This window comes from Centruroides sculpturatus, unplaced genomic scaffold (genome assembly GCF_000671375.1).
Source record: "Centruroides sculpturatus isolate CEXI.00-Female unplaced genomic scaffold, Cexi_2.0 scaffold1760, whole genome shotgun sequence".
NCBI lineage: Eukaryota > Metazoa > Arthropoda > Arachnida > Scorpiones > Buthidae > Centruroides > Centruroides sculpturatus.
In genome coordinates this window covers 27089-40151 of record NW_019385879.1, presented here as the reverse complement: position 1 = coordinate 40151, position 13063 = coordinate 27089, and the positions used below count along the sequence as shown (strand labels likewise).

Below are 13063 nucleotides of genomic sequence, written 5' to 3'. Positions count from 1 at the left end.
ATACCGATTAATCGGCATTATATCCTGGAATATTTGGAATATATCGTGGAATACAAGTAAATGGAATATATTGTGGCATACAAATATTCCACGATATAATTAATCGGTATTCTGCATGCAGACATGGTAATTTGTAGGTTTGCACCTATCTACCATTACAGGCGCATTCATATCCGGTGCGACAAGTATATGAACGCTTTGCAACCGTCCTGGAGTAATTCGGTCGCAATGCTGAAATCAACCAGTCCAGATATCACAGCCCTTCGGATTGCAATGACAATTTCTTTTGGTCAAGAAACATTGCTTGATTATACACAGTTCAAGTTTGCAAAAACGTTTTCTTATCTCTACATCTTTATTACATATATGTTAATAAAATATATTGGCATCTTATAAACAGATCTTATTGTATGTGAATATGTTTTCATTATATCGATTAAATCTAAATATTACATTCGAATCGAGCTTTGTATAATTGGTGATTATTCACGGATCACATGATATGTCATTTGTTTCATTCTATACTACTTACGTAATAACTAGTTTTATATCATTTAATTTCTGTTCATATGTTTTTAATTATGTTTTATATTTAACGTGATCGAATCTACGAATGGAACCTTTCCACGCATCACATAGAATGTTTACGGGAATGACATCATTGCAGGCATGAAGTTACCTGTAAAGTTGTTTATCCGGGAAAGAGGCCAATCAGAAACCATTGTCCACGTATTACAAATAGGGTTTCTCAAACGGGATCCCGGTTGTCGTTTTAAACCGGGACATTTCCCGGGAAATTTGTCTCATCCCGGGATATCCTGCAAATTTCTTAAAAAGTCACTTTTTTCTGACTTTCTGTAACCATTGAGGAAATTTGGTATATAGAAAGCGTATTTAACTCAGAAACTGTCGAAATGCATTTGTTTTTATTACTTTTCAACCTACTTATTATATATAAAACATTTTTGCTGGCTATGGCATGTCACAAATGGTCAATAATCATTGCGTAGATTATTTGTGGCAAGACTCTCAAAATTCTTTACATGTAATGTGGAATGATTGATTACTCTGTCCTAATTTTTAACCATGGCCAGTATTAAGTAACTGCGTAGTGCCAAGTTGTGCAAATTTGGCAAGGATACAAACGAGTACGAAGTCTGCAAGTATGAAGTTTCTCTTCTTAACCTGATTATTAAAGACAAATGAACTGCCGAATAATTGGGCTATGATGTTTCTATTAAAGCAGTCGAGGTAGACAAATCAAGAATACTAGAGAACAAAAGAAGTACTACAATCTCGAAAACGAACTAGAAATCGCTCAGGATACTGGTGAAAAACACATAATAATTGTCTTCTCTTAAATGCATTAAACACGATTTTACTCACATCAATTGAATCGGAAAGGCCATTCTCGGTAGCAAAGCTTTTTATTAATAAAGTAAGAATTACATTGAGTGATCGGAGTATTGGCTGTCTTTGCTTTATAAATCTTGTAAACGTTTACAATATTTTCTATTATATTTTATTTAAAACCGAAAACTAATATTTAAGTTAGAAGTTTTATCTAAGTTCATATTTTAAAATTTTTACGTCAATTCAAAGAATATTGTTGGTGTTGTTGTATGCAGTTTCCAGCAAACTGTATTAATTTTTTTTATATGTGAACATTTCTACGTTATTCAAAAGTAATTTTTAATATACATCTTACCCAGCATTATTAATATCATTTTTGAGGTTCCAGAACGTCATAAATTAGTTTAAAAAACGAAAAATAATTATATCATTTGATTACATAATATTTTGTATATATGAAAAGTAATTACTTTTGTTTGGAGAGGAGGAGAGTTTTTTGTTTTTTCAATTTTGTTTCTATCAGAGAGGAGGCTGAAAAGTAATTACTTTTCAGCCTCATCTCTGATAGGAAAATCAACAGCAATTCCACCCTTGTTAATCTTACGAATACGCGTGACAGGCACCTTATGCAATCTTTGATCAAAAGAATTAGTGAGCAGTGTCTTAGTCTCTTTCGATGTGCTCTCTTTATTATCATTGTAAACTAGAACAGTGTATGTTGGTAACGAGGACTCCTTTTCAGACTGTGTATTCTTCAAAGAATTAAGATCGCGTTGTAAAACATCTCTATATGACAGAGCAGTGGTCCCTTGAGAACCTTCCACCCCTAAAAGTGGGGGTTTTTCTAAGTCATAAGTAGTCTGTTTCACTTCCTGAATAGCCTCTAAATTTTTGTCACTCTGAGCAACAAGCAGCTGTTTGACATCCCTTTTCGTTGCCAACAAATCAAATTTCTGAAACAGGAAATCTGATATGGAATTTTTCCTAATTACCTCTTCGGTGCTCTTCACTAAGGTAATAAATTTATCTGTAATAAATCTAATATGTTCTTCGGTACCCAATTGCCCTTTTGGGTTATTACGGAAATATCTCTTTAAATCCTCAATGGCTTTCTCAGATTTCTCCAGAAATTCTTCAATAGCCATCACTGAGTATAATAACTTCTTAAATTAATAATTTCCAAAAAAAAGTAATATGAAGAAAGAACATACGACTTCCGGTAAAAATTCTGGAATCTTCTATGGACCGTTACTATGGCGACAGTCGTAGAAGAATGTTGAAAATTTTAAAAGTATTCAGTTTTCAAAAACTAATAACTACGCGAAAAATTGTCGTACGTTAAAAAACTTAACAGATTCTTAATCCACATGGAAAATGCTATCCAGAAATATATAACACTTAGAGCTTAAAGTAAAAATTTCAGCAAAAACTCAATTCGAATACAGAGCAAAATTCTCCTGCATCCATTGACTAAGCCGTTTAGCGCCCTCATAGTAGATAGGGACAATTTTTTTTTTTTCAATTTTGTCGGAACTAGTCTTCCAGGTCGGGCTATCTTAGCCCTACTGGGTCGACAGTTCCATTTTATTATCACCCCGCTTTGCATAGCTTTGCAGGGTTTTTACAGACTATCAATACATACATTGCATCTAGAGAAAATACAAAATATAGCAAATAAAATACATAGAATAAGATATGAATACAATACAATACAATATATTAATAAGATGAACATAGGATATAATAAAGTAAAGTAAAGTGCGACACTTGTACGTCCACGATACCGGAGTAGTTGATTACAGGGATCTGTTGTGTGTAGATGGCACTGCAGCATGTTGAAAACCTCAGGTAACCTTTTTGAACTTATGGTGTATCTTTACCATGGTTTCAAAGTTTGGGTAGAGTCTACCGTCGTCAACCAGTTGGTACTTTGGCACAGGCCACAGAAGGTGAAGGGAGTTGCAGGTGGATAGCAGTTCTTGCCGGACCTTTTCCAACCGGATGCAGTCATATATAACATGGTCTGGATCTTCGGGGACCCCACAGGAGTCGCAGAGGTTTGAGCTGGCGTGACCTTGCTTGTGAAAGTACGCGTTAAAGTATCCGTGTCCCGTTATGAAAGCCGTAAGGAAGTGGCTCATCTTGAGATGGCGGTTGCTGAGTCGACGTTGGATGGATGGGAAGAAGGAATAGAGCTCTCGGCCCTTCGTAGAGGCCGATCATCGGGTCTGCCAGAGGGCCGAGTAGTACGACTTGATGTGGTGCTTGATGCTGGCCATCGGAATGCTGTTGTAGGAGTAGGAAATGTCTGCTGTTGTACCCTCTTTTGCTAGGGCATCGGCCGCCTCATTGCCGATAATACCGGCATGGGCTTTAACCCAGGAGAACGAGATGGTAAGTTTTCTGTCACTTTTATTGATATTTACCAGGTGTCGCCACACCGTGTTTGTTAGGCTATGCCTGCTGTTGACATCTTGCAGTGTGGCTATTGCCGACCTGCTATCAGTGCAGATGTGGAGGTTCCCACGGTAGAAGTAGGCTGCTGCCCAATCGATGGCAGACAGAATTGCGAGCACTTCCGCTTGAAAATTGCTGCAGAGGGGGTGCAGCTTCTTAATGTGGCTATATGTCAGCCTATGGTTGCTCAAGTAGGCGAAGGCAGCCCCTGTGCCATCGTCATTCTTAGATCCGTCGGTATACACCCGCTGCGGGTGGGCTGAATTGTACTCCACCACCTTTATGGCGTGGATGTTACGTATGTGGAGCTTCTTGTCCACTGGGATCGGCCTCTCTGGCACCGCCCCGTTCGTTATAATAAAGTCAGGTAATATCGCCTTCGATTTGGCAAGATATATGGTGCCTTTTTCTTTCACGAGGAGGTCCATGGGGAGGGTTCCTGCCAAGACCTGTAGGGCTTTGTTTGAGGTGGTGCGGAACGCACTGGTGATACGAATAAGGAGTTTCCTTTGGGTAGCCTGCAGCTTGCGGATGGCGTGGCAGTTGTTAGCCCTTTCGCACCAAGCCTCTGCTGCATAGGTGGCTATGGGGATCATTGCCCCTTTGTAGATAAGGGCCAGGGCCTCCCCCGTAAGACCCCAGTCCCGTCTCGCAACCTTCGCTGCCCAGGCAAAGAAATGGCTGGTTCTCTCATATAGGCTCGTGATGTGTGGGGTCTAGTTAAGCTTGTCGTCCAGGACGACCCCCAGGTATCTTGTATTATTATCGATAGTGATACTTTCGTTGCCTATGCGGTGGGAGGGGAACTGCCTCTCCACCTTGTATTTCGTATAAAGCAGACAAATGGTCTTGTTAGGGTTAAAGGAGAGCTTATTGCAGCTGCCCCAGTCTTGGATCTTCTCAAGGAGGTTGTTCACAGTATACCCTCTTCAGGTTCACTATGAGAAAAAAGTTTTTATTGTTTGAAATTCTTTTTATACTATAACTTATTGATGTTCTGCTGTGTGAAAATCAACTGTTTGAGAAAGTATTGCAGTTTGTTTTTTCAAAATTGGACGTGTCATATACGACACACTGGATCTCTAGGTANATAACTTCGAGAAGAATGGTCCAATTTTTTAAAACTTGATAAATTCTTAATCCTTGCGATAAATAATTTTCAAAAATATATAACACTGTGAACAAAAAATAAGAATTTCAACAAAGAACTCAATTTGAAAACAGAGCAAAAATTTATGCATACATTCACTCAGCTTAGTTTAGCGCCCTCTCCAGTAGATAAGGACATTCATTCATTCATTCATTCATTAGTTTAATTGTACATTTAAAACAAGGTACAAAGTCCTGCCCCACAGTGAGCATTACAGGAACATATCCGTTACATAGTTCCACTGAGTTACAGTATGCACTAATGAACAAAGCAAAGTGAAAAGAAAAATTTAAAAAAAATAAATAAATAAATAAATAAAAATAAAAACACAATGACAATAAAAGACCCGAACAAAATATGCAGCAGCATGCTGCAGCATATAACAGATTGCTTATCTGCAGGAATGTTTTTGCAAATGAAGGTCGCAGTAAATACAATAATTCTGACAAAGTGTTTAACAGAATTTATCCCGTGCAGAAAATTAGTAAGACAAAGATTTGAGAATCCTATGAATCCATATATAATATGCGTACAAGTAAAAAAAAACGAAGTCCACACAAAGTCAGCAAACACAAATGTATATAGAGAAGTGATGATCTGCTTGTATTAGTTGTTGTGCTAAGGAGCAGAGGTAGCACTATGAATTAAACAATTTGTGTCCTGTAAAGGATTCCATAATTATTAAGGTAAGTAGTCAGCTGTCTTAATATATAAGGCTTTTGCTTTAATGTAGAGTGGACACTCCTTATCCAGTGTGTTATGTTCATGTTTATCTAGGCCACTCCTCAAACAATTAGCACATTTAGGCTTTTCACTTTTCTTTGTACATGTCTTAAACAAATGATCATCACCACAATGGCTACAAACTTTCTTCGGTGATGGGCAACTTGCTGCCAAATGTCCAAAAGCAAGACATTTGTAGCACTTTGTACAGGGAAAAAATCATAAACATTGCACGTTTTCCACTGAACATAAAGATATCCTTGTTTTTTAGTCATTGCCCTAACCTCCGGTGACATCTCTAATACCCACGATAAAAACTCGTCATTTCTCTGTTTGATTGAAAATCGAATGTTTAAAACCTTTTTAAACTCCTCCATCGTGTACTTCTGTGAAAAAATATTCTGTTCAAGCAGGTATTCTAGTAGGTCCTCTTTGGTAACTGAGTTCGGGACTGAAGTCACTTTCATAAGAGGAAGACGCCGTCTTGCGTTTCGTGCCTTTAATCCTTCTATTTTGTCTAATTGTTCCTGAAAGTATTCAGCCTCCTCTCTGATAGGAAAATCAACAGCAATTCCACCCTTGTTAATCTTACGAATACGCTTGACAGGCACCTTATGCAATCTTTGATCAAAAGAATTAGTGAGCAGTGTCTTAGTCTCTTCCGATGTGCTCTCTTTATTATCATTGTAAACTAGAACAGTGTATGTTGGTAACGAGGACTCCTTTTCAGACTGTGTATTCTTCAAAGAATTAAGATCGCGTTGTAAAATATCTCTATATGACAGAGCAGTAGTCCCTTGAGAACCTTCCACCCCTAAAAGTGGAGGTTTTTCTAAGTCACAAATAGTCTGTTTCACTTCCTGAATAGCCTCTAAATTTTTGTCACTCTGAGCAACAAGCAGCTGTTTGACATCCTCTTTCGTTGCCAACAAATCAAATTTCTGAAGCAGGAAATCTGATATGGAATTTTTCCTAATTACCTCTTCGGCGCTCTTCACTAAGGTAATAAATTTATCTGTAATAAATCTAATATGTTCCTCGGTACCCAATCGCCCTTTTGGGTTATTACGGAAATATCTCTTTAAATCCTCAATGGCTTCCTCAGATTCCTCCAGAAATTCTTCAATAGCCATCACTGAGTATAATAACTTCTTAAATTAATAATTTCCAAAAAATAATAATATGAAGAAAGAACATACGACTTCCGGTAAAAATTCTGGAATCTTCTATGGACCGTTACTATGGCGACAGTCGTAGAAGAATGTTGAAAATTTTAAAAGTATTCAGTTTTCAAAAACTAATAACTACGCGAAAAATTGTCGTACGTTAAAAAACTTAACAGATTCTTAATCCACATGGAAAATGCTATCCAGAAATATATAACACTTAGAGCTTAAAGTAAAAATTTCAGCAAAAACTCAATTCGAATACAGAGCAAAATTCTCCTGCATCCATTGACTAAGCCGTTTAGCGCCCTCATAGTAGATAGGGACAATTTTTTTTTTTTCAATTTTGTCGGAACTAGTCTTCCAGGTCGGGCTATCTTAGCCCTACTGGGTCGACAGTTCCATTTTATTATCACCCCGCTTTGCATAGCTTTGCAGGGTTTTTACAGACTATCAATACATACATTGCATCTAGAGAAAATACAAAATATAGCAAATAAAATACATAGAATAAGATATGAATACAATACAATACAATATATTAATAAGATGAACATAGGATATAATAAAGTAAAGTAAAGTGCGACACTTGTACGTCCACGATACCGGAGTAGTTGATTACAGGGATCTGTTGTGTGTAGATGGCACTGCAGCATGTTGAAAACCTCAGGTAACCTTTTTGAACTTATGGTGTATCTTTACCATGGTTTCAAAGTTTGGGTAGAGTCTACCGTCGTCAACCAGTTGGTACTTTGGCACAGGCCACAGAAGGTGAAGGGAGTTGCAGGTGGATAGCAGTTCTTGCCGGACCTTTTCCAACCGGATGCAGTCATATATAACATGGTCTGGATCTTCGGGGACCCCACAGGAGTCGCAGAGGTTTGAGCTGGCGTGACCTTGCTTGTGAAAGTACGCGTTAAAGTATCCGTGTCCCGTTATGAAAGCCGTAAGGAAGTGGCTCATCTTGAGATGGCGGTTGCTGAGTCGACGTTGGATGGATGGGAAGAAGGAATAGAGCTCTCGGCCCTTCGTAGAGGCCGATCATCGGGTCTGCCAGAGGGCCGAGTAGTACGACTTGATGTGGTGCTTGATGCTGGCCATCGGAATGCTGTTGTAGGAGTAGGAAATGTCTGCTGTTGTACCCTCTTTTGCTAGGGCATCGGCCGCCTCATTGCCGATAATACCGGCATGGGCTTTAACCCAGGAGAACGAGATGGTAAGTTTTCTGTCACTTTTATTGATATTTACCAGGTGTCGCCACACCGTGTTTGTTAGGCTATGCCTGCTGTTGACATCTTGCAGTGTGGCTATTGCCGACCTGCTATCAGTGCAGATGTGGAGGTTCCCACGGTAGAAGTAGGCTGCTGCCCAATCGATGGCAGACAGAATTGCGAGCACTTCCGCTTGAAAATTGCTGCAGAGGGGGTGCAGCTTCTTAATGTGGCTATATGTCAGCCTATGGTTGCTCAAGTAGGCGAAGGCAGCCCCTGTGCCATCATCATTCTTAGATCCGTCGGTATACACCCGCTGCGGGTGGGCTGAATTGTACTCCACCACCTTTATGGCGTGGATGTTACGTATGTGGAGCTTCTTGTCCACTGGGATCGGCCTCTCTGGCACCGCCCCGTTCGTTATAATAAAGTCAGGTAATATCGCCTTCGATTTGGCAAGATATATGGTGCCTTTTTCTTTCACGAGGAGGTCCATGGGGAGGGTTCCTGCCAAGACCTGTAGGGCTTTGTTTGAGGTGGTGCGGAACGCACTGGTGATACGAATAAGGAGTTTCCTTTGGGTAGCCTGCAGCTTGCGGATGGCGTGGCAGTTGTTAGCCCTTTCGCACCAAGCCTCTGCTGCATAGGTGGCTATGGGGATCATTGCCCCTTTGTAGATAAGGGCCAGGGCCTCCCCCGTAAGACCCCAGTCCCGTCTCGCAACCTTCGCTGCCCAGGCAAAGAAATGGCTGGTTCTCTCATATAGGCTCGTGATGTGTGGGGTCTAGTTAAGCTTGTCGTCCAGGACGACCCCCAGGTATCTTGTATTATTATCGATAGTGATACTTTCGTTGCCTATGCGGTGGGAGGGGAACTGCCTCTCCACCTTGTATTTCGTATAAAGCAGACAAATGGTCTTGTTAGGGTTAAAGGAGAGCTTATTGCAGCTGCCCCAGTCTTGGATCTTCTCAAGGAGGTTGTTCACAGTATAGCCTCTTCAGGTTCACTATGAGAAAAAAGTTTTTATTGTTTGAAATTCTTTTTATACTATAACTTATTGATGTTCTGCTGTGTGAAAATCAACTGTTTGAGAAAGTATTGCAGTTTGTTTTTTCAAAATTGGACGTGTCATATACGACACACTGGATCTCTAGGTATGCATTGAATTACTTATGACCTGGCAGTATATTTTTTAAATGCTGTTAATACAATACAATAATTTAAAACATTTTTACATTAAAAAACTTTTTTTAATGTTCTAATATTTTAAAATTACAAAATTACAAAAAATTTTTGTATTTCATGGAGGGTCGTGTTTAGAGACATCCCCGTTCGTGTAAGTGATGACCGATTTGTGGCTGTCGAAATGGTCTCAAATATACTGATCGGAATATATTTTATAAAATATTCCTGTGGATCTGCATCTCTGGCTTGCGATGGAATATTTTCTAAAGGTGGTGCAGGAGGCAATGGCTCAAACACATCTGTGTGCTGCCAAATAAAATTATTTTGATGCACATTCCTTATCGGAATCACCATGTCTTCATCTGAAGAATCACTTGTGCTTTCAGTTGGTATGAAGATCTCATCATCATCTTCGTCACTTGTTTCACATTCAAATTCAGAAAGATTTCCATCAAATTTTTTCTGAAGCCTTTCTCGGATTTTTTCCTCCGACTCCAAAACTGAAATGTAACATGTGTATTAAAATAAATTTATTTTTAGTAGTCAAGAATAACATATATCAAATTTTGTTCAAAAAACAATTATAAATAGTTAAGATAAATAAGTATTTCACCAATACAGAAAAACAGTACATTTGTACATAATAGGTTCCAGTGTGACGTATATGACACACACAAAAAAAACGTTTCCATCACAGACACACATGTCTTAATCAACTTCGAACGAAACTTAACATTTAATTTAAAGCCTTTCAAATACAAATACAGTAACATAAAAACAATATATTATTTATTTAGTAATAAAAATAAATACTTACGTAGACGAGACATAGTTTTTGTATTTTTTAGATACACGTGCTCGAAAAAATGTTGATAGTCTCTTTCCTATCGACACAATAAGCATTGAACGCATGCGTATCGTTGACCGGACCCTAGCGGTCATTTTAAGAAGTTTTCAGCTGATGTCACAAGCGATACAAAGAATCTGTAGCTGTATAAACAATGGGAATTTTGTGTGTCGTATGTGACACGAGGAATCCGTAGAGGATACTCTAGTTTATTCCTACTGTTGGCAGGACAGATAAGAAGGATGTCATCGGCGTATGCCGTGACATTAGCGTCGCACAGGAAGTGCTGACGTAATAGGCCGTCCAGGACCAAACTCCAGAACGGGGCCGGAGCAGGAACCCTGTGGACAGCCCATCGTTACCCTTCTGGTAGTGCTGGCACCATCATAGGAAAGAATAGCTGACCTATTGGTGAAGTAATCACAGATTAAACGGTAGATGTTGTTTGGGCAGTTGTGCCTCTCAAGTTTCGTCAGGATCAGGGGCCACCAGGTGTTATCAAAGGCCCCCTGAATATTTAGACTGATGACAGTTGTCCAGCTGTGGGCGCTTCTGGATTTCTCAATCCTGCCGACCACGTGGTAAATGGCGTCCTCCGCCCCGACGCCCTCCTTAAAGCCGAATTGGCTCGGACTGAGGGGGCAGGAGCGTTGCAGCCACTCGGTCAGCCTCTTTGTCACAAGTCTATCTAGGACCTTCCCCATTACGGGGAGGAGGCAAATGAGTCTGTAGCTCTTGACAGACATTATTGGTTTGTTTTTGCCTTTGTAGATTGGTACGACATTTGCCGTTTTCCATGGGCTCAGAAACACAGCATACTTCAGGCAGCAGTTAAAGATATCCCGTAGGAGGTTAGGGAGCCTTTGGTGGATCTCTTTTATTATTTCTATGGTAATGCCGTCCAGGTTGGGGGCTTTACCATTCTTAAAATGCCGGAGCGCCCATGCTACCTCAGCTTTGGTAAAGAGTGGGTCGTCTGGACCCATAGATAAGTACCTCGGTGCTGCTCTGAGCCGGACTGTCTTCATGTCTGTTATCAGACCTGAAGAACTCAGAGAGGAGAAGGGTTAGACAGTCGGTGACGCTTTGCACATACGTGCCGTCTCCATACTGAAAGTCGGTGAGTTGTAGTTTCTTCTTCATCTTGTTGGTGCCCAGTCTGTAGAGGAGGCCCCATGGGTCGCTGCTGCAGGAGGTGCAGAAGTTCCTCCAACTTGCATGTTTCTGCTTCTTGATGTGCTCCTTGTACTTGCGCTCCTCCTCAATGTAGTCCGTTCGGTACTTCACCTTCATAGTTTGGGGTTTAAAATTCATTTTTAATAACATAAACATCAGAGTTGATATATATTTCTATTTGAAATATCAATAAAAACGCATTAAAATTTATGATGATAATTCAATTTATGTGCGACTTCACAATTGGGTGCCCAGTGCTTTAGTCTAATTAGTCTTTATGTACATTTGCTCCTGATAGTTCAATGTTAACTCTCTTATAATTAAAAAATAAAATTGAATTAAAAATAAAATAAAATGCAGGTAATTTTATAAAATAAATAATAAAAATATGAAAATGAATATAAATTTCATTATCTTTTGTTCGAAACAACACTAAATCATTTTTAATACTTATGTGGAAAGAAAGGACAGTTGCAGTTAATTAAAAATAGTATAATTAATGCAAAAACTCAATGCAAAATTAATATTACGTGATGATCTAGAATTCATGATTTATTTTTAACAACAGTTCGTTGTTATTCGATATTCCTCCGTATTTTTGTAGAACATACGAAATTGGAAAAAAAACCTACCTTTTTTGTTAATGTACACCAACGCTCCTTAACCTATTTTTCCTTGTGTGAAAAAGAACTGGAAATGTTTTAAAAAAAACTTTTCTATGAAATTCACACTTTTAGTCTCCAAATCTAAAAATCGTTTAACGCAATGTTCCTTCACACCAGTTTTAGAAAACAGTTAAAGATTTTCAGTGACTCCAACCTTTGCCTACGGTGACCGTAGGCAAATACTTTACCTCTAGTCTCCCCTGTCGTCCACTTCTTTCGACCCTTAGATTTACTATTTACCCATAGGGGGCGTCACGCCCCCTATGGGTAAATTGTGGTTTTGTATCACACCTATCAGATTTAAGGTGTACGTGAGATCGGAAAAAGAGTAGTACGCCGACAAAACCCGCCATTTTAGTTTACTTTTTATTTTATATTATATTTTATTTCATTTTTAATTGTTTATAAATAAGTATTAAGCCTCCCAAATACGTCCTGGTGCATGAAAGCACCCTTATTAACTTGTAAATAAAAGAGTGATAACCTAAAATTTTACATAGTCATATTAAAGAATATTTACATTATTATATTTTGTAATGAAATTTTGCTAGTACTGTAACATCTGAAACTGTTTTACAATGTATTTATTTAATGTTTCAATAAATTTTTATTAACTATTTTCTATCTGAAATAAGATTTACTCTTCTGCTGTAAATGTAATATTTTCTAAATGAATGAAATAAAATAAAATTAAGTTATTACTTGATATTGTTATAACCTATGCAGATTGGAATCTTCAATTATATATATTCATATTTTAAACATTTTTTTGAAGTTTAAATAAATATTTGGCTTATATTATAGTTAAGAATTAGTTAAGAAGCTTAGTTATTAGTTATTATTGTTAATCTTAACNTGAATCTAAATGAAAAGCAGTGTCTAATGGTAAGCTCATAATAATGATAAATTTATCATAAAATAGTTTAACAATAAGTAAATATTTTTAATGTTCAGAATAAACAATACTATTTTATTTCTTGTTATTATATATGAACAAAATCAGAATAAAACGCAATGTGTTTCAAGTGACATTGAGTTTTACATAATAGAAATTTAATGAATTTTACAGTTTAGTAATTATGAAAGTGGTGTAAGTCCATTTATGGCCCAGAAAGAATATATTAGTTTGG

At 38.1% G+C, this 13063-nt stretch overlaps 3 protein-coding genes across 3 annotated transcripts; all 3 read right to left on the bottom strand.

The window, feature by feature from the left end:
- Window positions 1-3572: 3572 nt before the first annotated feature.
- On the bottom strand, window positions 3573-4406 carry LOC111642713. Its single transcript, XM_023389091.1, has one exon. The coding sequence runs from the start codon at window positions 4404-4406 to the stop codon at window positions 3573-3575; it is 834 nt and encodes a 277-aa protein (XP_023244859.1).
- Window positions 4407-5745: 1339 nt separating this feature from the next.
- LOC111642712 lies at window positions 5746-7812 on the bottom strand. Its single transcript, XM_023389090.1, has 2 exons — window positions 6883-7812; window positions 5746-6818 (listed from the first exon to the last, which is right to left on the bottom strand). Exon 2 carries the CDS (start codon window positions 6814-6816, stop codon window positions 5746-5748), a length of 1071 nt encoding a protein of 356 aa, XP_023244858.1. The 5' UTR covers window positions 6817-6818; window positions 6883-7812.
- A 78-nt stretch (window positions 7813-7890) lies between these two features.
- LOC111642710 lies at window positions 7891-8724 on the bottom strand. The gene has a single exon (XM_023389089.1). The coding sequence runs from the start codon at window positions 8722-8724 to the stop codon at window positions 7891-7893; it is 834 nt and encodes a 277-aa protein (XP_023244857.1).
- Between the last annotated feature and the right edge of the window lie 4339 nt (window positions 8725-13063).

Coding starts and splice junctions, on each gene's coding strand:
- LOC111642713 (XM_023389091.1), bottom strand. CDS start 4,406: ATGATCCCCATAGCCACCTATGCAGCAGAGGCTTGGTGCGAAAGGGCT.
- LOC111642712 (XM_023389090.1), bottom strand. CDS start 6,816: ATGGCTATTGAAGAATTTCTGGAGGAATCTGAGGAAGCCATTGAGGAT.
- LOC111642710 (XM_023389089.1), bottom strand. CDS start 8,724: ATGATCCCCATAGCCACCTATGCAGCAGAGGCTTGGTGCGAAAGGGCT.